This window comes from Geospiza fortis, unplaced genomic scaffold (genome assembly GCF_000277835.1).
Source record: "Geospiza fortis unplaced genomic scaffold, GeoFor_1.0 scaffold27, whole genome shotgun sequence".
Lineage (NCBI taxonomy): Eukaryota > Metazoa > Chordata > Aves > Passeriformes > Thraupidae > Geospiza > Geospiza fortis.
In genome coordinates, this window is record NW_005054329.1 from 1,185,326 (window position 1) to 1,211,718 (window position 26,393).

At 39.8% G+C, this 26,393-nt stretch overlaps 2 protein-coding genes across 3 annotated transcripts in view; one reads left to right on the forward strand and one right to left on the reverse strand.

Moving 5' to 3' along the window:
- The window catches only part of LHX2 (LIM homeobox 2), a 33,730-nt gene extending 23,068 nt beyond the window's left edge, over positions 1-10,662 (reverse strand). For both annotated transcript variants that reach the window (XM_031057229.1, XM_031057228.1), the window contains exon 1: positions 10,151-10,662. The gene's annotated coding sequence lies outside the window, so the exon portion shown is untranslated. The remainder of the gene's footprint in view (positions 1-10,150) is intronic.
- A 2,840-nt stretch (positions 10,663-13,502) lies between these two features.
- Positions 13,503-26,393, forward strand: part of DENND1A (DENN domain containing 1A) — a 160,062-nt gene continuing 147,171 nt past the window's right edge. Inside the window, exon 1 of the mRNA XM_031057270.1 lies at positions 13,503-13,525. Coding sequence (XP_030913130.1) covers positions 13,503-13,525 — 23 coding nt within the window. The remainder of the gene's footprint in view (positions 13,526-26,393) is intronic.

Genomic DNA, 26,393 nt, shown 5'->3' on the forward strand with positions numbered 1-26,393 from the left:
GTCGGCGACGTGTCGGGCCATGGCGCGCCGGAGAGGCTGTGGGGCACAACTTCTCCAGCGCCCGAGAAGGAGGCGTTCTAGAGTATGTCCCACGATATCCCAAACATATACGACCAGTTGAATGCACCCAATAACTCTTCGTTATGAAAAAAAATTCACTGTTAGAATGTAACAACTTGAGTCACTCCAGTTTGTGGAGCCTTCCACGAACCAAGGCCTCTTGCATCTCTCATTTCCAAGTAGACTGTAAGAAAACCAGGCCAGGAAGGTCTCTGAACTTGAGGAAAAGCTTCAGAAACTCTCCAGGAAAAACAAAGAGTGCACAGGGAGACTGTTTATGGTGTCTAAATATTTATCCAGGAGGTGGGTAGTAAGGAAGGACTAATTAGTATTAAAGATGTCAAATATCGCACTTCTAATTATGTTAGCAAAGGTAGCACAACGGAAGGTAAATCTGAATGCACATCTGAGATCATGAGACTCGCTGCCTCATCCGTGACTATGAATTATTACATCACTCTGCTCATCCCCATCAGGTGTTGTTTTCTGACAGCGCGATTTGCCTCTTACAGGTGTAGTGCAGTCAAGATTATCCTTGCTAAAACTGGAATTCTTCTGTTCATAGCCCAACTTTGCTGGGTTTATACATTCCATTCTTACAATAATTGATGCTTTTTATCATCTTTCTGTTGGGATTGCTGAGTAGTTAAAGTCATTTGCATGTCACAGAGGAGAACAAAGTGTCTCTTGTAGAAATGCATATGAAATAGCCACAAGACCCCTCAAGAAACCATACAGAATGCAAGCTAATTTGGCATCTGTGGGAACTATCCAAAGTCTGTCCTAAAATCAGACCTTGGAAACAATGGAAGTTCATGTTTGAATTCAGATTAGAATCCTGCAGCACCATTAGTGGCTCTGTATAGCATTTATCTGGATGAAATCATCTTTCCCTTCTCCGTACAGTTGCGAGAGGTTTTCAAGCCCTGTCTGTGCTGGGAGCTTTGCCTCCAGGAACAGCTGTGGACCATTGCTCACCAGACACCACGGACCCCGAGGTGGGACAGCACCGGCTCACCTTTGCTCAAGCACTGCTGCAGAAATCCTTCTCACAGCTGTGTACCGTGCTATCCTCAGACGTTCTAATACCAGATTCATTTCCTATCACTGAATTGATTACGTACTTTTTGCAGTCAAGAAAGGTCATGGATTTGTACACTCTATCAGACATAGCTAATTATCAAATAGATTTTAGGTATTTAACAGAATTAAACTACAGGATTTTATGTTACAGAATTGCCTCAGTGGCTGGAACCAATAATACCAAGAGCACGCTGAAATAGTACGGCACGGCCTCCAGTTCACAGGGTATCTCTGATTATCTTCTAATGGATATACAAACACAAGAAGACATCCAACCCTTGCTACCAAAACACAAGGAGAGTAACAGAATGTAAACATAAAGCTGCTAATGTACACACTGACACATGAATGGCATTTACATTGTTCAGAATAAAATCAAGGATACTTTCAAATAATGAGCCACAGAAAAATTGCTGGAGCAAAATCGTCTTCAGAATGAAATGCAGGCTCATTTGAAATGAGAGTTTTTTCATTTAAAAAATGGTGCAGCTAATAATAAAGTCTTTTAACCTGTATTTTGTTATAGGTGACAGGTGAACAAATCACAGGTCTTGAGTTTCTCTACCCTGCCTCTCTTGGTAACGTCATCTCCAGTACCATCTGCTACCTACCAGACAAACAGACCAACCACATAATGAGGTACCAGCTTCCACCCAGCTACCGTGACTAAATCAGAACAAAAGATTCAACGCCTCCTTCAACAAAGGAACACAAGTCTAAGCTGTCTTTGCTAATTGCTGGGTTTCAGGTTGTCTGTTACAGATTTTAAGTGAGCTACAAACTTCCATCAAATACTTATAGCTGTTGGATAAAGATACTAAGAATAAAAGATAAATGGAAGCAAAAGGTAAGAGAGAAGAGAAGAAAGCTTAGAAAATAAGCAACTACTTATGGTAATTTAAAGACTGTGGAATAATATAAACATGAAAGACCAGGGGGCAGAGTGATTGATATCTCATATGTTTTCGATGCCCCTACGGTTATTAGACTGCAATATATGGGAACATACAATAAACTATGAATTAAAATGTAATTGTAGCTTCAGGCATCTTCTTCATTGTCTGCTGTGGTGTTATGTCTTCATGCACCGTGATTGACAAGGTGTAATTAATCATCTTACTCAGTTGTAAATATGGGCACCCTTCACAGTAGGCATCAGGAAGTGTGTACCAGCAAAGGAAGCAATAGCTGACGCTGAGATACCATTAAATCAAAATCAGAATGCATATATGTTCAGAAATGTGTGTTTGGTGTGATGCTGTTATGGTTTATTTCTAAAATACTGTACCAACAGATTTACTTGATTTGCAAGTTAACTACAACATTAACCAGTTTAATATATTTTGTCTCTTCTTCATTTTTATAGGCAATGATGTTGCTCTCTTAAAATGTGAGCCAGTTTGCTTCCTGTCAGCAAGTGGAGCTCAGCTCAGCTCTTCCTCTCCCCAGGTTGCTGCACACAGACCAGCAGCTCCGTGGTCTCACTTGAAATGGTTCAGGCAAATTATTACTCCGTTCATGGATCACCTTCTGCACTTCTTATGTACTGACTTAGATACTTTGGGTCATTTTAAAATGAAAGAGAATAATGAAATTATCCTAACCAGGAACACTGTTCCATTTAAAAATAGGACATTTCTTGCCACCAACGCCGTCCCCAGATTGTAAATGAACACCTTTTAAAAGATTTTTTACATTATTCCAGGGTAGGAAACTTGTTATATCTGTTTATTTTTGTAAATGATTGCTATCCTTATCTAGTTAGTACAGAAATGGTATCTGAGTCATGGCAAATTAAGTGGTTTGTCTCAGGAAAATTTGGTGGTATGCATGTTTTTGATGCACGTAGAGCTGCTGAATGAATAATTGGCCCCTATTTAATGTCCTCTGCTTTAAAGCTGTCTAGTACATTTGCTGTTTAAAAAAATGTCTTTCAAAGCTGTTAAATATGTAACAAAAAGAGGTTGCTCTCTCTATTTTGACACGAACAAAGCCATACAGTGAGCTGCCTGAGGTACTTCCAGCATGGGATTAATTACAAACACAATCATAAATGGAAATTTTCGAAGTTTTCTGATTCCTTTTCTTTGCAATACCAGCAGATGAGAGTTTGATAAAAACATGCAGTAAAAATATCAGTTCAGGAATTAGCTATTAAATATTAAGCCAAACATTTTTCAGAGAGTATAGGATCTGTTGGATCTATAATTCCACCATTTACCCCTGATGGAGTGAGATCTCTGGCTGTCTTCAGAAGCAAACCGAGCTTAAAACAGGAGTGCACTTTCAAGAAGATGATCGACTAAGAATGTGTTTTATTTTGATTTGAAAAACCGTCAATCACAGACAAAAAAGACCAAATACTATCATTATATATACTAGCTAACTGTATTTGTCTGGTAAACCAGGCACATGCAGGAAAGAGAAAAAAATACAGTTTAAAAGGAAAATATTCTGAAGGTTTTGCCCAGATGTTGCGTTGAAATTGTTGTTCCCTGCTACAAGCAATTGATTTCAGAGGAAAATACAAGCACGTATCTATAGATGTGAGAGAGAAATTAGATGTCCAATGTCTCACATATTTCAGTTTATATAGCCACAGCTATTTAAACAATTCCAAAACTGCCTCTACGGGTGTCAAAGAGGGAGGGAAATCTTCAACCACATGATCTTCTCTCCAGAGTCCTGTTAAATCCACTGAACTTAAAACAGAACAAGAAGTGTGAAATATGGGTTTGAACATGTTATGTCAGAAATGTAAAGGTTGGAAGCCTTTTTAGTAACCGATATTAATATTGTATTAAATGTTATGAAAAGGTAGGTGTTGGAGAGAAGGGCTGGGCTCATGTGCAATTTTGTCAAGGTTTTTATCTGTGATTATGATTCCAGATGTATCTATTCCCTGAGGACAAAAATGAAGTAAAGTTGGCATGTGACATGTGTTTTAAGGTGTTTGGCACAGTTTCCCAAAGTGATGACAAAATGTTCATTTTTATTACAGTGAATTGGTACAGAAAACACGATTCTGAAGGTCAGTAGCTGTATATTTACCAGAGCTTTGGAGTTTTATTTTCGGGAATATACATTTTTGGTGATGTGCTTAGATCTGATTGCCTGACAAGCATCTACTATAATAAATAATGAAAATAGAATAACTTTTACAAAATATGAAGTGGCAATTACTAGAAATTCAGTAAATTCATGCACAGGACATGGCAAAGATCGCAAAAAATTCTCTTTTTTGCATCTAGTAGTGTAGCTGCTTCTTCTTAATTATTTTAAATCTGTTTACTACAGACTAATCTTATTACTCTACTGTTAGAGCTCAAATAATGGTGCCAAGGTCCTTTGTAGGAACACGTTTTTCATGTAAATGAACAGATTTTAATTTTTTTAACAAGCTGGGGAGCTTATCTTTTTGGGTGAAGTCTGCTTTGCCCAAACGCACACAGGAGTTGAGAGAGGGGTTCTGAGGCTGCCCCCCCCCCCCCGTGCAGCCCCTGCAGCCCCTGGGTGTGCAGCAGCCCCAGGCTGGCAGCAGGGCACCCCGGGCTGCAGCAGCAGCAAACACTCCCTCATAAAGCTTTTACAAGTTCAGCATCCACCAATCCGCGGCTCGGGGAGCCTGCCCCGATTGGGTGTACCGGGATTTGGTAAACACGGCTGCATGACAAAAACAAGGTTTGTACAGAAAGGACTCCAATAGCACTGCCTCCTTTGAATGCTCAGAGCCTAAGAATATGATTAATTCCATACTTTATAAGTAAACTTCCCCAGCTCTGTATCCATCTGCAAATATTCAGAATGATGTGCTCAATACATTCCTTTCTGTTCTACAACCGCATTTCTTTGTGAATTTAACCACATCAGAAAGCACTTCAGATTTCTAACACAAATATTCAATGCATTTAATGTAAGGAAGCTTCCTTTATTGGAGGTGATTTGGAACATTTTGTATTTTATAGGTATATTTAAGAGGTTAGCAGTAGGGGGGAATCGTCTGTGGAAAATCTGTCTACAGCTGAAATTCTTAGATGCAGAAGTGTTGCTGAAATGCCTAATACATTTACATTCTTTTGTTAAGTAGCTTACAGGACTATCCTCTTAGCTACCAGATACCCAGATCCTTTTTTTTTTTTTTAAGGCCAAATAACATTTCTCCCCTTTTTTCTTATTTGTTATTTTCAGGGGAATATACTTGGACTGGGGTTTTGTGTGCCATTAGAAGATTCTAATTTTTGCTGGCTTTTTTACTTTTTTAATCCACAATTTTGTTGTTCTTTTCAATAATCTTCTACAACTTTCTTTCATCTTTAGTGCATGCAAAGAAGCCCCTTATTGGCTAGTGCATTACTGATAATGATTTACAAGTTTTCCCAAAATAATTTTCTATGGGATTCTTTTTTCCCCAATATAACATAGCTCCAATTAAAAAAAAAGAATGCCGAAGGTTAAGGCATTTTATAATACAATTTGGAAATGAATTTTTGAAGTAGTTGTGTTTGTATTTTAAATTTAGAATCTGTTTATACTTCAGTATCAGAAAACCAATGTGTAGAATTTAAAAATTAGCAGTCTGGTGCTTTCCAGATATTGAAATGTGCCTGCCTAATGAAGGCAGAAGACTTGCTCACTAGATTTATTTTAAAGCAGTGCTTTTAGATAGTCATAAATTAAAATGGCAGTTTTCAACTGGATACTTATTACTATTTGATTTGATATTTGCAAGATACCTGACCATTTAATATTTATCCTTTATTTCTCTGAGCTGATCTAATTGCACCTCTCTATTTTGCATTTATTTCTCTTTGCAAACACTACATTATTCACTCTCTCCTGTGCTTATTAAACAGTGCCACCTGCACCAAATGAAACAAAGCTTCTCCATCAATCTATCCCAGCCAAAGAACCCTGACTATATATTATAATTAATTGAAGCTCAATTGAACACTTGAGTCTGAACTAGATACAGTAACCTGAAAAAACATTAAAAAATTAGAATGTACTTTAAAGAAATCTTTTAAATGAAAATGTTCACTCAAAACCGAGAACCTAACCTTGCACCAAGCACTCTTCATCAGCTCCGCACAGTACCTCAAGTAGCAATTAGCAGGTCCTTTAATTAATTAACTATTCCCTGTACATCACAGGGATTTTTGTGGCACTAACGTCATCCTCCATAAGTGAATACCAAATCCAGTCAATATTTTGTCACTCCAAACCCTTCTCTGGACTACCTGAATGCCACCGCCGGGCTCTGCAGCCCTTCCCAGCGCAGGAGCAGGTATGGACAGAGGGAACTTTGTGTGAGCTGGGCACTGGGGACAGAGGAGGGACACGGCCAGGGACCCACGGGGCACCCTGTGTGCAAATATTGGCAGCAAGAAGTTAGATAAGATGCAAACTGAAACAGTGGCAATGAAATCTTCTACATGTACTGGAGTAAGCTGATTTTCTTTAGGAGCTGAATGCACTGAGAACTTTGGGAGTGCTGGAGGCTCTGCTGCTGTGCTGCCCTCGCTCCCACTGCCCGCTCCCAGACAAGAGCAGATTAATTAAGTGGCAGGTCAGACACGAGAAGGTGAGAGGGCATTTCCCTCCAATCCCAGACATTTCGCCCGTTTTATACTTTGCAAACTTTTTATATAAGCGTGGCTGATTCTTTTCAATGTAATTCTCATTTGGAAAATATTAAGTAATTTTAAGGAATTACCACCTGAAAATGAGGCACAAAATACGTAATGCTGGTTTTAAGATTTCCAAAGATACAGTATGTAAATTTGTTTATATAAATATGTATAAGATATATCACAGTATGAGGCTGTGTGTGTGTGGATGAACATATGTGTGTGTAACCATCTATCTATTTGCAGATTCAGACACAGACATATGTTATAATTACTTAGAGGCAAGTATCTGCAGAAATAATTCTTTGTGTTCAGTAGTTTTCTTTAGTGTGCAGTAAGTTTCTCTTCAGAGATTTCTGTGTTCAGGAAAGATCTTATGAATTTATGTAATGTACAGTATTATGAAATCAAATAAAGTATGCCTTGTATGATTTTGCAAGAATTATACATTAGCATTCTCTTTCAACATGTGTAATATTTTGAATGATGTAACAAACTTTACAGATATTTTAAAAATAAACAATACATATGATGAACTTGTAGAAATACATACTGTAGAAATCTCAAGAAAGAATAATTATTATTCAAATATTTTGAGATGTTTGCCAAATGACATTATAATTTCAAAACCCACTACATTTAATTTGAACTCTTCATGAGGAGTAATATGTATTCAACTACTAAAAGATAGTAAAAGACAGTAACTTACTGATCTCAATAATATTTGCTATTTTCTAAGAGTAACAGAAATTTCCATTTTCAGTTTATGGATTCTTCTGCATCACTGTTATTGCAACTTCAGTTAAAAAAATTTTGGCATGAGCAAAATATAAAGTAAAATGTAAAGGTCAACTGATAAGCTATGATTGTATCTCTGTTTTTGCTGTGTAAATCTGCTCTTATCAATAATTCACTATTCATGTTCTACAAAGGCTCTGTCTTTACATTTTTAATTAGCACTTAAAATATTACAAAGATAATTAAAAAAAGGGAAATACTCTGTACATGGAGTCTTTATATCATAATTTACTACACATTTTTTCCAATAGATTTGGCAAATGAATACTCTGTTTTGATACATCAATCTCAAACAAAGGTGGACTCTGATGCAATTTTTCACTGTTCATTTCCCTGAACCTTTTGGGATATAAAGAATGGTGAACAAATACTTAACAGCCTGATCAATAGCCATTGACCATTTGGAGCCCCTCGTACCCTAACAAGCACAGCTTGATCATGTATATTTGATCATGTAAAATTTCAAAGCACCTTGATACAGCAGAGCAAGGCTTTCTATGGCATCTTTGTGTTATTTCCTAAAGCACATATTTCCCATGATTTAGCTTCACCATTAATGGAAACTTATTGCACATATATTTGATGAAGCTCAAGATCATGAATTTCAGTGTTATATATCCACAGTATTTCATATGAATGGCAAATATAAAACACTACCCTAACATTTTAGGATAGGGAACTCTGGATGTGCCTATGGATTCAATGGACCCCAGAGTGCAAACCTAAAAAGCCCTATCATTATAAATCTTGCATTCCTCTTAAGTGCTGGCATGCACATTTCACTGAGGCGTGTTAAGTTTATTTTAGCAGAAAAACTGCAGCAAAAATCTTTCCCTTGATATCCTTTTAAATATATGTTCACATATGTATAAAATAAAAAATATTCTCATTTGCAGCTGTGTTAGCCCTCAGCCTTATTAATATCATGGAAAGAGATAAAAACCTAAGCAAAAATATTTACAGTGAAAAATTTCTTTGCAGAACTTTATTATTGTTCATAATTCTACATCCAGTGTTTTTCATACAGGAATTTTTAGTTTATCATTAAAATATAACACTGATGCTACATTTGTATAGCTGCCTTTTCTGCTTATAATCATAATGTTTATTCTAACTTTCTGGGCTTATTATTTTAGACAGATATCAGTTTAATTAGCTGAAGCTGTCATACTCTAATAAATACAGACGGGTTGCCTGGTTTGGGAGGAGGAAGGTGGCTGCAGATTTCAGAAGCAGAGGCACTTAATGCCTTGTACATTATCATGTAAACAGCAAAAGGACAAAAATAATTACCTGATAAACTTTCAATTTCTGACTCTCCCCTATATGCTTTCTGACTAATTTTTCTATAGAAAATCCATTAAAATTAGGCAAGTCCTCTAAATATCTGCAGCATCTGCTGGTTCAGACACCTTCCTTTATGCAGAGTACCATTTTCATATGATAATACATGTAATATGATATAGAATGACAGAATGCATGACAGTTGCCCATAATACATAGAAAGTCACTCAAAGGACAGAAGCGACATTTGGATAATTAGCATCCATTGGGCAGTCAATCATGCGAATAGAAAAAACTGAACAAAACCCACAATGGAGTTAGAAAACAAAAGGGACCCTAGCCAGTCTCAGGATTAACTGCTCTAAAGCGATCTAAATGCTTTTGTATCTAAAGAACTGAGGCTCCCAGGGCTGCCCTGTTCCCCTCTAGATACCCAGGGAACTAATTGTGGCGATCAAAGTTAAAGCATTCTCTCTTCTTTATAGACTGCTAAATACACAGAAAAATTATTTCTCCATTCGTGTTCATTAAACTATTTTAAAGTTAAAAAACTGATGCCACGTTCTTTTGCCAAGTGAAATGAGCTAGAGTATTGAGATTGTCCTGCTTTTATGAGAACACAACCGACCTTTTAATTTAAACTCTGCCTTTGTTTGATTAATATAATTTTGCTGTTGTCCAGTCTGCTATCTCTTTCTTTTTGGATAATGAAGGCAATTGTCATTAGAAACTCCTGTGTGAGAAAAACCTGAACACAGGAATAGGAATAATAGTAATACAAAGCCCATTAACAAAATTAAGCAGGAAAGGTTCCACAATTTCTTAGTAGCTTCCACTTCATAAAAGAAATAAAATATTTTGTCACTCAATATATGCAGCTCAAAATATTTCCTTTCCCCAGATTAGGTGGAAGATGAGGGCAGCCTCCTTTAAAGCTCCATCTAACAGAAGAGAAAGAGAAAGAGAAGAGATACAGAGAGAGCCCCAGGATGTGGAAAGTCATGAAAATACCTACCCTGGAGACAGTATTCCCATAGGATCCTTTTCATACAAATTCCAACTTGTCTAATGCCCTTAATGAATGAAATAAAAAGAGAATTCAGAAAGGCCCATGCTGATGGCTCCTGCTGGAAAGTATGTGGTTTAAGGCATAGCTGCAGCAGTTCTGGGAGGGAATCAGCTCCGGTCCCCATCAGCCAAGCAGACAGGAATCACTGGGGCGAAATCTTCCCCCTCACACATTTGCAATTGACTTGAAATAACATCACGACACCTTTGGATAATTGACGCCTTCTTACCTTTCGTTGTCCTTTGTAATTAATATTTGTAGATCTAGAGGTTTCTGCCAGCCAGATAACAGGAAGGTGGAAGGGGTGGGGAGACAGAGTGCGTGTGTGTGTGTGTGTGTGTGTGTGTGTGTGCGTGTGTGTGTGTGTGTGCACGTGAGTGTGTGAGTGTGTGCGAGAGAGGCAGAGGCAAGGAGAGAAGCAGAGAGAGGCTTTGGTTGTGCCTCTGCTTGGGGAATGGAGTGCTGGTGTATTTGTGTGGATGTGTACTGGGGGCTTTGCAAACCTCTGGAGTTCTAAAGGCAAGACAGAACGTGAGAAGTAGGATGAGCTGGATGTCCCCTGTCAGTCCTTACAGAGTTTCAGCAGCCGTGACCTTCAACCCTTTAGCTGTGTGTCAGCCCCAGCTGCAGCCCCCTTGCCCAGCTGCTGTGCCAGCCTCCCAACGAGGAGAAGGGAGAGGGGACAGCAGAGGTAAGGAGGCAGAGAGCGATTGAGATCAGAAGGGCTTTTCGCCCAGTCAAATGGGCCTCTGGTGACAAATCAATCACGGCCCTTTCAAACCAATGGTGCTGCCAGTCTCCAGCTCAGCGAGCCCTCACAGCCTCCCCCGGCTCCTCGGGCTCTCCTACATGACACTCAGCTGATGACGGGGGCTCCAGTCAGAGCAGGGCTGCTTTTTACAGGTTGATTTGGTCATTAGCATCATTTCTTCTCTATCTCCCCCTCTTGTTCTGTCTTTATCTACCATCCATTTATTTATTAAATATTGAAAACTAATATTAGAAGAGGGATTGAGATAACCAGAAACATTTGCAAATAAGTTGGTATACTGCCTTGCTAAAGGAATCCAGATTTATCTTTTTATTTGATTTGGTACACTTAGGAAGAGCTACTTATTTTAATGTAATGAGTTGATCTGATCAGTATAATCAAGAACAAAGAAAGGAGGCATTACAAGATGCTCACTTCACTTTCTCCTTCCCTTTATTTATTTTACACCAATAAAAACTAACCTCAGTGATTTTTCCTACTATACCCATAGGACAGGAATTATTTTTCAGTTTTATTTTTTTGCAGACATTTGTTAAAATACGATATTAGGTACCTTTTAAAGCTATGAGGAAGCTCCCTGTCTGAAACAAATTTGCATTGCCACTGAAATTCTTGTATTTCGAGAAGTGTACACTAATAAAGGTCTAAATGAGGTAGGAAAAAAACCTCAAAAATTGCTACTAAATCCTAATAAGTACTTCTTTCAATGCTGACTTTCTTCTGAATATCTGAAAAAGCATTTTAAAGCAGTTACAAGAGAAACAGTAATAGAAGAAGAGGGCTTAAAAGTTTAGGAAGAACAAAGTACTCTTTTGCAGATTTTGTGATCGTAGGAATTGCTTTCTCTGTTTCCTCTCTTCTCTCCTGGCCATGCCTCTTCCCCCAATTCCTAATACATAGGGGGAAAAATCAAAATAAGGTCTTAACAGAGTATATATTGCTCTGTTTAAATCTCCTTTAACCTTAATCTCTGGAATAAAATCCTCCTACACTCCCCCCAAAAAAGAATATTGCACATTAAGGAAAAGGGAGCAGTCCCTTCTCATCCTGGCTCGTGCCCAGTGCCAATGTCCTGGGCTGCAGCCAGGGGTGGCAGTGCCTGTCTGAACTCCCACACTTACATTTGGCCATCTGAGAGCAACTGGCCAGCGTGCAGTGGGGTGGGAAAGAGGGATGATGGAAATGTGCAGAATGGAGCCCAGCTCTCCCAGGCTCTGTAAAGAGAGTCTGGGCAGACACAGTGGCATCGAGAAATAGCACAATATACTCAGAAATGTCTCCCCTGTCTCCTCTCTCCATGAGTGAACTGTGTGAAACTGAAGTGCATTGCAGGCAGCAGTGTGGGGTGCTGAACAGCCTGTAGCTGGAGAGTGCTTCAGTCTTTATCTTCAAAGCTGTCCTGTCAAATACAAGGTCTTTTAAACATCAGAGGGATAAAGTTTCTGATTCTGAAGGGTTCGTTTTCCTCTTGGTTTTCCTCAATCAGAAGTTAAGCCCATCCGACCCCCACAGTAAGTTGGCTCTGGGATTGCTGCCCTGCTACTTGCCCCATGATTTGGGATGCTTGGCTAGAGCAATCTTGATTTGCTCACTGTTTGTTGAGTTCAGTTTTCTTCATGTTAGTTCTTTCTTCCATCTTACGTCTTGAGGCTGTTGCTGTGTGGCAGTGAATTGAATCTTATGAACTTAAAAGAAAATTGTGGCTGGGACCTGGAGAATATTCATCTGTTGCAGAAAATGCTGAAGTCTGAACATGTGAGAATTGAACTAATGAGTTTTCCCCTAATTTCAGTCCCTCAGTCTCTTTTTTTACCATACCTTAATTGCAGTGTTTTCTGACAAAATAATCCTAGCTCCTAAAAAAATTTAAATGTGTGTCTTCATTTCATTGCTTGTACTTCCTTCTACCACTATAATAAAATAAATTAAGATGATTTACAAAATAATGTGCCTTTGTGTCATCTTACTGTCAATACATAAGCACTACACCGAAATCAAGCTGATTTCCAAAATGAAAATTCATTACATTTCTGGAAACTTGAACAATCAGCTCCGTGCATTTTAATTAGATTGCCTGTTTTTTCATTTATTACTAATACAGTCCTCTTAACTATGATTTATTTGTTAAACAAAGTGCCATAATCCGTCACTTATTCATCTTAATTTCAGCAAAATTAAAGTAGTCGCTGTTATATTACACCTAATTGCACTTGCAATGAAAAGAATGGAGATGTTAATCAAAATAAATTGAAGATAAACAATAAAATCATTAAATCTTTGCTGCAGTAAGTGTAACTAATCAGTTTTGACTTGAAGCGACCGAACACAAATAATGAATCTGTCAGTGAAGACGCGCTCATTAAATCCAGCCTGGTCCGCCCGGGTCCTGCAGGCAGCAGCACCCCCGGCCCCGCGGCCCCCGATGCAAACGCCACAGGTACGCAGGAACTCCTGCGAGCACCGCGCCAGCCACAGGGAAACATTCTTTGTTTTACTCAGCCACCAGCAGGGCAGAGATTAGAAAAGGGGGGAAAGGGAAATGAAACCCAGAAACTCAGAGGTAGTAAGCACTCGGGTTTAAAACTTACTGGAAGCATTAGCTTCATAGCAGATCAATGTAGTTGGCATTGTGTTAAACAATATATGTTAAATAATATGTTTTGCAGTAGTACGAAATACTGATTATAGTCTTCTGCTATCCCCACGGAGTAGGGACAATGCCTGGATTAGCAACAGAAGCTGTTCATGTCCTCATTGTCTTTCCACCAGTTACCACTTCTGGCCTCACTACCTCATTACAAGGGGCAAAATGGGCACTCCGGTTATTTCCAAGTATGTTGTTACACTGGCAAGGAGTCCTGTATCTGAGCAGCCTGGTGAGCTGAGCTAGAGCAATCAGCACTTTCTACTTCAGCTTTTAAATTGTTTACTTAATGATTTCAGTTTCCCCAATGGAGTATTTGTGACTAATCACTGGTTAGCAGGAATTTACATGGCAAGGAGCAATTTCTCTTAAAATAGTTTTGTGTGATACGCCTTTGTCTGCTCTGAGCCAGCAACTCAGTGCAGATATAAAATACAGGCAGCGGTCCTTGCCTTTAGTCACACTGAGCAAAGTCATTATTTCTTGAACAGTATCAGTTCCTAAACAGAAGATACTGTTCTGTATTTTTACGTTTCCCCTCCTTGTATTTTATCAATCATTTTACTTATTTACAAATCTTACTGTGCTTTTTTCTTAAAATTTACTTAAGCAATATAATTCAGCTTTAAATGTTGATCAGCACAAAGGATGTCTGCCTGGCTCCTGGGATCAACATAACCAATTAACATTTTACAATGCTAATGCTTTCTCCTGTATTTTAAACAGTGGTCAGTACAAATAAGTGATAGTTTAACAGTTAATATGATCTAGCTCAAGTATATTCGAGAACTACACACATTTTTAAGCTTATTTTTTACTGTCTCTGGATAAGAAATGGACAAGATAACCCAGAGCCCTCTGAGCAGGTGGCTAATTTCAGCTCAGTTTTCTTCCCTTTCCCTTTCCCTTTCCCTTTCCCTTTCCCTTTCCCTTTCCCTTTCCCTTTCCCTTTCCCTTTCCCTGTCCCTTTCACTTTCCCTTTCCCTTTCCCTTTCCCTTTCCCTTTCCCTTTCCCTGTCCCTGTCCCTTTCCCTTTCCCTTTCCCTTTCCCTTTCCCTTTCCCTTTCCCTGTCCCTGTCCCTTTCACTTTCCCTTTCCCTTTCCCTTTCCCTTCCCTTCCTTCCTTCCCTCCTTCTTTCCTACTTCTATAGTTCATATTTGAGTCATACCAAAAGACAATAACGATGGACAACAACCCCCCAAATTCAGGGTTGGATGACTGCTAAGCAATTTTTTCCCTCTGCTTTTCTCATAGTAGTGTGATTTGATATCTGTGAATAATTACCCTTTATTTTTTTAATAAAAAGTCTAGCTGATGGACCTTTTTGTTTCTGTTCTGCATTTTTCCAGCATTTATAATGTTTAACTTGGGATTTGACATTTCTCAAGGTGCTCATTTGGAATGATTTATATGGGCTTTGTTAGTTCAGTGGCAGGTGGGTAATTCTAGAAATTAAATATTACCTGGTTTTTATTGATATAACTATAAGCACTTAACAGAAGTAGTAAACATTACTATTCCTAATTTCTAGGAAAGGTAATAAAAATATAAACTGGAAAGTGGCTAGCAGGATAGGAACAAGGTAATGATAAAAAATTACCAAAAGGATGGACCTGATCCTTCATTAGCCAAAAACTCCTAGAGACTGCAGTCAAAATCTGCCTTGAATGAAAATGATCAAGGGCTTTGGAGCTATGGCCTGTATAAAGTTAATCTGAGAATCTTATTCCAGTTGCTTTCAGCAGGTCTGTAAAAAATATTCCCCAATACAAGTGGCAGTAATTGGAGCCCATGTTGGGAGGCCTTGCAGAGGAGCTCAGGATAGAAGGGCCCTGGCAGTGAACTCCCTCTCCTGCCTGGCAGTGAACCCCCTCTCCTGTCTGGCTGCGGCTCCCCCGGGTCACAGCCACAGCCCCCAGGGCGATGCACAAGGTCGCTTTCCCTCACTGGTGCTCCACCTTTGCTGTAGGGAGAGCACTGCCATATTCAGGCTTCTCCATGTATTACCTTCTGCTTGCTCGATATTTCAACTACCCTTTGGGGGCTGTTTTTGTTTGTTTGTTTTCTTACTGTAAAGTGTTTTGGGCATTCTTCAAGTGAAATACATTTTCAAACCAGAAGCATTGACCATACATGGTGAGAAGCTGAATGGCATGCACTACGTATACAGCGATTAAAGAAAGAGTGGGGGAAGACTGCAGAGCAGGAAAGAGGGCAGGAATTCTGTTTGGTCCCATTTTGAACAGCAGATGATCTACGAAGACATTTCAAGAACACAAAGTGAGATTTCACTTTCACAAACAGGAGAAGACAGGTTCAGAATAAATAAGTGGACCTGACAATTGGGAACATAGGGATGATAGCTGAAACTGTTTGACTGTGAGATTACACCAAAATAAGACTGGATTGGAAGGAGGAGAAGGCAGTAAAAAATATAATTCCGCTAAATATCTTCAGAGAGTTGGAGATGTGATGTCAGGATGAAGGATAAGTGTAGAAATTATTATAGAGGCAACTGAAGAACCATGAAAAGACAAGGTCAGGGAAATCAAGAAAGACAAGATGTCAAAATCTGGAATTCAGTCAAAAAATCTGAATGATGAAATGTAAAGGCGGACAAAATTGGAATAGTATTTCTCAGCTTTAACAGAGAAGTCTGTGCTGTGCACAGATCAGACTGCCCTGGGTATTCACCTCTTAGAGAGAAGGTTTGTGTGCATGTAACACAATTCTCATTCTAGATCTCTAACCCCCATCCCACAGCCAGACTCACTGCCTTGTGTTCATGCCTGTGTGCAGCACCCCAGTTTGATGGGCAGCAAGTGACTTCAGAGAGCAGCACAACTGCTCCATCAGCTCTGACACAAGGTAGCTAAGGGTTGGAAATATAAGAGCTTCTCTAGAAATACAAGCATATTCAACTGTATCAGAATGTAATTTTGAGCATAACAATGTAACATTATAAACATGACAAAGAAATAGAATTAATTTGATTCCCAGGACCTCTCAGTTATAGAAAATTATGCAGACTTGAGCAACATGTACTCTCTCAAAAAACACTGCAGGTTCCATTTCCCCAAATATTTTTCAGAATTTGGTAGGCTTTATTTCATTAAACTATCAGATTTAATACTGTTTCTTCCATTTTCTGTTTCTTTGCTGGTCACTGTATAACATCCTTAGGTTTCTTTCCAATAGTTTTTGGTTATCTAATAGATAGCCAAGTTAATGCAAAAACATCAGTCTCCTAAAGGTTCACCTCACAAACCACAGAATTTTGCCAGTTTGCTGATTCTGGAAACATTTTAGTCTAGAAGGACAACATTAGATAATGTTCAAACTGCAATCTTCTTAATTGTGAACAACAGTGTATTCTACAGCAACCCAGGAGAATATAAAATGCCCCACTCTATCAGCTGACCCAGTGGCCCGTTCCCAGAAAAGATGAGTCCTATCAGAACACTCAGAATGTCTCCCAGGGAAAATCCTCCTCAGCTCCAGGTAGCTGGGACATGGATCATTTCTCCTCACATGTGTAGGAGTTAGCAGTAGTTAATATCCTACAACTGCCAACCCTATAGAGAGAAAAAGGCATTTGCAGAGAGGGACGAATCCCCCCATTTTGAGGCAGGATCCCAGGCCATGAGGGCTGTCTGTCTGTCCTAGTAACAGGCTGGCCAGTGAGCCCAGAGTGCCCTGACTCTTTGGTACTGCACAGCCCAGGTCAGGCCAGGCCCCCCACACCCCCAGCACACATGTGCCTTACATTTACTTCCCATTCTACTGCTGGTGTCTCATGAGACCATTTTTCAATGGAAATTAGTATATTTTAAAACACTGAAACAACTTTGCAGATTTGAGGTCACTATACTGGAGGCCTGGAGAAGATGTCCTTTCAGAACAGGCCTCTGAATTCTGATCACATTGTTCTAACTTAAGGGATGGGCAATTTTGTTTTAACAAGTTTATATTTCTTATGTATATGGATCTCTGTGTTGACATTTCCAGATTAGCCTTCACACCTTTTAGAGGATAAATGCTTTCTACTTTACTAAGTGTACTGATTTTAATCAGATTGTCTGTTCTTGTTGTTAGTTCAGAAATTTCTGTTTGAAATCCCCTTAGAATTTATTTATTTATTTACTTTCCAGTCTTAGGACCCTATTTTTAATTAATTTATGAATTTGTTCCAGTACATCTTTTATTTCCTGTGTTTGACAAAACCTCTTCTATATTACATAACATGAGAAAATTTAGTATGTCTATTTTACCCTAAATTCTGCGTGGAAATGCTAATGCAAACAAGTAATTTACCTTCGTTTCAGTGTCACTGTATTCCCATTAGTTTTCTTACTTTTCTACCAAATAGCCCACTGGACTTATAAAATGTCTTGCAGGCTTGCTGGTTCTTAATACTTGAGAAAATCTTATTTTCATGTCAGGCTATCTGCTCCTCAAATCCTCTGTCATCCTTCTAATCTCTGCTGGGTATCTTAGCCACTGTGTTTTATCCCTATTGACTTCACAAGTTATAATTTTACCTTCAGAAAAAGACACGTTTGCCTATACAATCTTGGAGAACCTTCCTGCAGCCCCATGGCTTGTTTTTGCTTGTCAGCGTCCGTGTTTGTTTGGGATTATGCGTGCCTTCTGCTACCCTGTTATGGTTGCTCAAGCAGCCTCCATGCTGAGTCGAAGGATTTTAATTTCCTCACTTCTGACTTTAGGGTCTTTTTAACTAGCTTCCTCATTTTTTGTACAATCTCTCCCCTGAGGATGTTGAAGTTAATTATATTGTGGTCACTATTACTTAGTGGTTCAGCTTTACTTACTTTATAAACTAACTCCTGTGTATTACTTGAGAGGCTTTTCTTGACTTAGTTCTTTATAGCTCTACGATTAAAACAACGAACATATGTATCAAAACATTTTTTTAACATCCTACAGGACTAACTGGAAAGTCTAGAAAAAGGTGAGTACTTACAGGGGAATTAATAACAAGGACCAAGAGCATTAACCCTGGTGAAATACCACCCAGTCTTCATTAACTGTAAGAGCAGGACAAATCAAACCACATTTAACGATGGCTCCATTTAGAGGCAGCAGGACAGGAGCATACTGGTATCCCCACCTTATAATTTTAAATTATACCACAAAAGTGTCAGAACTAGACTCAAAAGAGCATTTCCAGCAGGATGTTTTCCCCATTTTAGAGAAAAGAAGCATATTTGCTGGCTTGCAGTAGTGCCTATTTAAAGTTTCTCTATTGAATTCAGAGGAGGTTGGTATTTGCTAGCTCATGGTATCACCTCGTTATACCTTGATCATGTATAGTTGCAGTAATTACACAAATAAAATTGACTTTTTGTGAAGTATAAAGTAAGTATCAGTGTCTAGGTAAGTGCACTTTGGGTTGTGTTTGGGTTTTACCTCCCAAATATAATGGAATCATTAGCATCAAAGAACTAATTAAAGTAACATTTAGAAATAAAGCACCAGTCTTTTTTTCTCTTGAACAATGCCTACAGGTTCAGAAGAAAGCTATCCTGTACTGTGATACTGAAGAATAATGCCACATGTTTTAAAAAATTAAGTAAACTACAGACACCAACAATGACAATATTAAGACAATCCCCAGGTTAGTATCAAGAATCTCTGAATTCTTAATATGAGCAGGCTTCTTCCCCCACTAGGTACAGGACATCGGACACATCTTATTTGAACTTCTTGGACAAAATGGGAGTACAAACAAGAATGGACAGATCTGGAACTTACTTACCCCAGTATCAACCAGAGCTAACATTACTGATGTCTTCTGAACACCAAAGCAGGAAAATCAGTAAAAGAAATTTGTAGGCCATCAACTCCATTTTATATATTTAAGTTCAGAACAGTTACTGCCTGCTTAGCACTAGCTGTTGCCAGAAAGGTAAGTTGGAATATCATGCTTCAGCAATCATATGGAATTACACTCATATAAAATGAGCATAAATTACATAAGACTCAGACCCCTACTATTCAATCACTGTTATGCTCTTGAAGATTGTAGAAATTTAAATATTTTACCCATTTTCTACATAGCAACATGAACTAAATCTTGATTTTAACATTATACAGTTCAATTTTGAACATATATCAACATATACCTTTCCATTGTTCAAACAACCAGCTTACATTACAGAAGTGCCACTTGATGTTTTCTTAATAACAATTTAAAAATAATAGCTTATGACAACATGTTGTCTGATGACAACTTAATAAGTAGTGAGCCATCAATAGTTATCATGTTCCCCCATCCTGTGGCAGAAAGGATAACTGATTCCGCCTTAGAAAAGCAGTGAAGCTGACACTGCTAGTGGTCCTTTGATTTATGGTGATTGTAGTGATTACATTTGAAGCTTGGCTCAAAATATGCTTTAATTTTATATAAAAAAGTTCTTTTAATTGCTACTAAAAACTCTGAAATTAGGATCCCATCAACTCTGTGAGATGGGGAAAACACAAAGAAAATAACACTGCCTGCACCAATGCTTCATACCAAGATTTTATTATTCTTATTTCTAGAATGAGTGCAACAAAATATAACATCATGTTTCAAATAATAAACATCACCAAGTTCGAAACACTGCATTTTATAAATTCCTTGTTCTTTTGTTCATTCATTCATTTGTTCACACCTTCCTTTCTTACTTCTTCTTTTATCTCTTTCTTTTTCCTTCCCTCCCTTTCATGCTCCTACCAGCTTAAGCTGGGCACTACTGTACAAGAGTTTAGTATTATCTGAAGTAAGTACTTCCCTCTGCTCCTACAACTTACGTCTTGCTGTTCTGGATTTCTCCTAAGAATCCTTGTTCTTCCAGGCTCATTAGTAACTTAGAGGGACTTGAATGTAGCAGTCTGATTTACATCAGTGATCTTATTCCTTTCAGCTCAGGAGGGTTATCTTTTCTGTGACAAAGGCTATCACAGATATGAATAACTATTTTCATACTGGGCTTTTTTTCGTCTAGCTGGAATCACACCATCATAGATTTTGCCTCATAAATCTGACTTCACTTTATAGAGCAATAACGGTACAGTCAGCACTCTGCCATCACAGCAAGGTGAACAGAGAAGAGTAACTTAGGTCAGTTGCTTCTTTATTATTGGCAGATGAAATAGTGTCTTCAACAGCTTCAGAGCAAGAAGCAGGCAGGCAGTGTTTGTGCTGGGGAGGCAGAGCTGTTCCAAGAAGCCAGAGCCAGAGGATTTTTGCAACATGCAAGGATGGGTTTACAAGCCCCAGAGTAAAGCAAACCACTGAGTAGCAACATACTGCTATTGCCTACCTAGCATTAATTTAAAGCTGCTTAGGTGAAAATTTGGAGAATGAAATATGTGTGAGACAGTATCAGGTAGCAGAAACACAGAAGTTCTGCTAACTCTGCTAGACTGCAGGAAGAGGGGGATGAGCACTGTAAAGCCTATTCCATCTAGTTAGAAGTGCATTTAAAAAAAATTTGGGACCAATGCTGAAGAACTTTGTCTGCTCCTTTGAAAGATGGGCATTTCATGTTTTTCAAAAGATTTGAGTGTTTCACCAGTTTTCTTTACCTTTCCTATGCTTTTTCTTTATTTCACCTCCTGGTATCTTTGGTAACACACACAGGTATGTTTATGGTGAACTGGATATATTTTGGGTGCAAAACTCCTGTTATTGTCCAGAGAGTGCTCTGAGGTGAAGGTAAAGGTAAAAGCCTAATATGTTTATAACAGGAAGAATTTCTGAAATTAGAGAAGGGCTGTGTTAGATGATACAGGCAAACAGATCCAGCAGGTGAGAACACAAGTGATTATGGGGAAGATGCTGGCAGAAGACAGTGTAAAAATGGTTGCCGCACACACCAAATGCGAAACAACCAAAGAAAGGTGTCCACTCTTTTACCATAATATTTTTCTAAGCACTGACTTCCTGATGCCAAATGGGCTACTTCTCTCTTATGCAAACAATGGAATCAGTAAAGGGAAAAACCCTCATTTTTCTGATGGAAAAATCACTGCACAGTTAAAGACAAAACCCAGATAGTTCTCATAGACTTTTTGCTAGTTTCCCCCTAAAATTAAATAACCAATTCTGTTAATCATAAGAGATTCTGATGAGGAAGATGTCTGTTGAGAGACAGTAACACAGGGAAATGTTTGCCATATTTAGATCTCCTTTCATTAAAAATAAAGAGGCCATTTCAGGTCAATCATCTTGAGCTCTTTTCTTTAGGGGAATGACTCTCCAGCATGGCTCATTACATTAAAGGATTTCACAGGCCTGAGTTATAGCTATTGGTATAATCACAGGTATCAGAAATAAGAATAGTTATTTCTTATTTCTTTGTGAATGGAAAATGAAAAGGTCATTCAGTGTATGGTACTTCAAACACTTGAAAGGGAAAGTATTTTACTGCTTGCTTAGCTTTTAAGAGGAAGCCTACAGAGGGTAGAAGCAACGACAGGTAGACTGAGAGGAATACTGAGAAATTGTCTTAACAGCCAGCTATCAGGTTAGGAAAGCTAAACCCTGATAGAATCAGTTCTGGCCAGGGATGTCAGGGGCATCAAGAAAAGCATCTATAGGTACAATGATAATAGGAAGAACAGGGAAAATGTGGGTGCTTTCAGGAAGGGGATGGGGGACCTGGTTACTCAGGACATGGAGAAGGCTGAGATACTCAGTGATGGTTTTGCCTCGATCTTCACTGGCACATCTTCTGTCCACACTGCCCACACTGCAGAGGCAAAGGCAGGGACTGAAAGAATGAAGAACCACCAGCTGTGGGAGATCAGGTTTGAGACCATCTAAAGAACCTGAAGGTGCACAAGCTCATGGAACTGAGATACATCCACAGGTCCTGAGAGAACTGCTGGATGATGTTGCTGAGCCACTACCCATTGATTTCAGGAGTCAGGGCAATCCAGCCATGTTCCCCCTGATGGGAAGGCAGGATGATCAGTCTCACCTCTGTGCTGGGCAACACCATGGAGCAGACCTCTTGGAAACTGCTGAGGCACGTGGAAAATCAGGCAATGACTGGTGACAGTCAACACAGAGCTGTGGTCAATGGCTTGGCTTGATATCCAAGTGCAGCCCAGTGCCTGATCCCACAAAAGCTGTTACTTTGAAGCAGCATCTGTGGCTGAGAAAACACACTAATTTATTGGAGGCTGTGAGAGACTTCCCCATATTTCCACATTCTTGCACTCTTCCTTAAACATCTCCTAGCATCCAGTTCTGGAGACAGAATGCTTTTGATTTAACTCTTTGGTTATGTTCATGTAACTGAATTTTGGTGTGGATTTTCCCTCTTTTTTTGGTTTTGATGTTTTCTTCTGTATTTTCTAAAGATACGTTTTACTCCATGCAGTTACAGATTATTGTTTCTTAACTTGTAATGGAAAACTAGTCACTGTAACCTATTTCCATCCCTACAAACAGGTACATAGGCTGATTTAAACATCTCTCTTGTTTCAGGGCATAAGTGAATGTCTCTGAGGGTAACCAGCTATCCTAACAATGCCTGATGAATCCCAGTCTGGGAGCATTAAGAACAGGCTTTTTTCTCAAGTAACATATGTGAACACTTCTGGAGGCTGTTTGCCATGACCTGATCCATAACTCATGAGGCTCATTGTTTGATAACAACAAGAATTACAAAATCAAGGTTGATGAAATAACTTCTGCTTCACATCTAAAAAATATCTTTAAAAAGCTTTTCATTGGTTTCTAATATTCATCCTAATATTCATCCACTGACAAATTAGGAAAAACATACATGAACGTTATAATCAATATTAGTCGGATAGCAGGATATTCTCTTCCAAGGCATAACCTTTTAGATGAAGCTTTACTATTGATCTCTAAAGTCAGCATTTTTTCTCTTGCCATTCTCATTGGCTGAAATGTAGCAGGGAGAATCTCCCCAGTAAATTCAGGTTACATTGTGCTTCAGCAGGGTTGTCACCGGTGGAGCAGAAACAGTAACTGTGTTCTCATGTACATTTGTTGCTGTGAGTGTGTTATACATTAAAATACAGGCTCAGCCACATTCACCAAATCCATCCTAGAGTATCAGACCTCTATTTCTAAGGCATTGAACTTAGATGCTCAGGTCAATCTGGAAGCATCCTAAGGCTTTCACCAAGCTTTTAATTCCTGGATTATTTTCTTCTGCCTGAAGTTTCCCTTCTGCTTCCCTTTTGTTTGCTACTAATGCTTCATCTCTTCTGGGAGGGTGATTCACAGTTAATCAGCTCATCTATTCTGAGCCACTCACACCCAGGGCTCCGTGGCCAGGCCAGCAGGCATTGCTGGAGCCCCTCGCTCTCCTCGGGGGCTTTGCTGTCCCTGCTGGCCTGTCACTGGGACACAATTACATCAACCATTGGGCCAGCTGCAAACGGGGGGGCATCGACAATTGCAGAAAATGGGATTTGGGGTATCTAATGAGCAGCTTATTTACATGAATACACCAGGTAAAGCAGGGGAAGAAAAGTTCTACAGCTCGGAACATAAATTATTATTAGGCAGATAGACAGAAAAATTTCCTGCACTTGAACAGGAACATCTACATTATGTTTAACTTCCCCCCCACCCGCCCCCACTGCTTTCTTTTCTACAGAAAATATAGTTTTCACAATTTGAACAAATATTTCAATATTCAGTGGTTATTCAATTGAGATTTTGAATTAATTCTTCCACTTTATTATCAACATTTGGGGAGTACAAACATGTTCTGTATCGTGAATTCTGGAATATACCTGACTTTGGTTGCTTCACATACATAAAACACAGTTAGAAAGCACAGTACAAATTCCATATTAGTGTCTGCTTTTGTCTTTTAAGTAGAAGAAATTCTGCATGCTCATCCTGTCCTCACCTTTCTGGTTTCCTCTGACTTAGCATTACCAGATTTACAAGCTGTATTTGTTTTGGTTTAGAGCAAAATTTTGGGAGAGAGAGTTTTTAGAGGGGCTTTAGTAGGAAGATAAATTTAATTTTTTTTTAAATTAGTTTGGGAGTAGCTCTGCCTCTTTAATGTCAATCCATGTTCCCAAAAAGGAAGATGTGATGAAATATTACAGTGATGAAATGTAAGAAATTCTGTTAGCCACTCCTAAAATGCAGGGGGTTTTCCACGTTGTTATTTTACACTGTATCAGCATTGTGTTTACCAGCTTCCTTATTTTTTAACTCGTTACTGACAGTTTTTTTGCTTTTGCAACAGATTTTAACAATATTTCTCTAAACTCACCACCATGTGATGGTTATATGTGCAACACTTAGTGCACTGTTTAAAGGATTAGAATATCCTGTCTGAGCACAGTAATTTTGGTTACATTTGGGAATGACTGAGGGAGACAGAGAACAGCACTACAGATCAAACAACGACTCAGGGCTGGGGACAGGTCCATCCACAGCACAGAACAGGGCAGGGCTCAACGCTGAGGTCTGAGCTTACACATGGCTGCTGTTGCAGAGGCTGTGGGTGGAACCTGTGGTGGAAGCACCTCATCTCAAGCACTCAAATTAGTACCAGAAACACTCCTCCTCATCTCCCCAAACATGTCTTTGACTTACTGTAACTGTGAATAAATCTTCCAGGACTTTTTGCATAGTGTTTAGCACGTTTTAAATTTATTACTTGAATGAGGGTGGTATGATTTTTCCTACCCAGGCTCTCTGGGGAGCAAATGGGATATTAAAGGATCTCAGATGGGATATACTCTCTCCCATCTTTCTAGCTAAGTTCTTCAGCCAAGCACTTGGTGTCCACAATGATTTGCACTTTGGAGGCCTTTTAAAGATAAATTTTCATTTCTTTCATTCCTCACTGCAGATCCTCCTCAACCCTAAATAAAGTTAAAAATTGCTACATTATACTAAAATCCTCCAAACCTTCATGAAAACTTCTCATAAATCATGTTTAATGAAATATTTGGGTACCTGTTTGTTCCTGTTTGCCAACTCCAACACAGCATGTTTCAAAAGCTGTCTATCTGTGATTTTTGAGTCAATGTAAGACGTTTTCAGCAGACTGCATTCAATTTCTGAGAAATCTCCAGACCCCTTTATGACCTTGCTTGGCCTTGAGATTCTCTCTAGTCATGTTTTACTGTCTTTTCAGCCGCTTTGGTCTCCGTGCCCACAGTGCACAATGTTCTGTCACAGCTCTGCCAGGCACCTCTCCCAGCCCCTCCTTCTGCCTCTTTCCTTTGACTTCTGCAATCCTTGGACACTGAATACCTGAGACTCCGGCCTGTGCCCATGGGCACGGCTCCCCTCTGCACGGGGGTTTCCAAGATGTGGAAGAGCAGTCCTGCTCCTCATCTGGCCTGGATATCAGTGGATATTCAGGGCTTGGGATCAAGCCGTGACGCCGTTTGCCCCCATCAGTCCCGGCCTGGCCCTGCTGTTCGGTGTCACTCCAGGCTGCTCTTCAGCTGCTAAACGCGACGGGCAGCTGAGGAGGCCAGAAAGGAGTGCGGCTGGTCCTGCCTGAATCTTCCTGAGGGGAGCGGGGCCCGTCCCGCCGCGGGGTTCCCGCCTGAATCCCCCTGAGGGGAGCGGGGCCACTCCGCATTGCCATTGCCGAGCCCCGGCGCTCCCGGCCGCAGTCACCGAGATACAGGATAGGTCGGGTAGGAAGGGACTTTTTGGGGCATCTGGTCCAACCTCCCTGTCCAGACAGTGATGAGAACACATGGTACAAGATTGTGTCCTGACGGTTCTGGAATATTCCCCGTGAGGGAGACTCCACATCCTCTCGGGACAATCTGTTCCAGTGCTCGGGCTCTCGCGCAGGGAAGAAATTCTGCCTCGTTTTCGGGTGGAACTTGCTGTGCATCAGTTCCTGCCCGTTGCCGGTTTTCCTGTGGCTCAGCACCACGACCAGAGCCCGGTCCTTTCCCTGACGGTTGCCCCATACAGGGACACACCGCCAGCCCTGGGCCCCGCCGCACTACAGCTCCCGGCAACCTCCGCGCCGTGACTCGGCCGGGGCGCCGCGGCGCGGGCCGGGATGGAG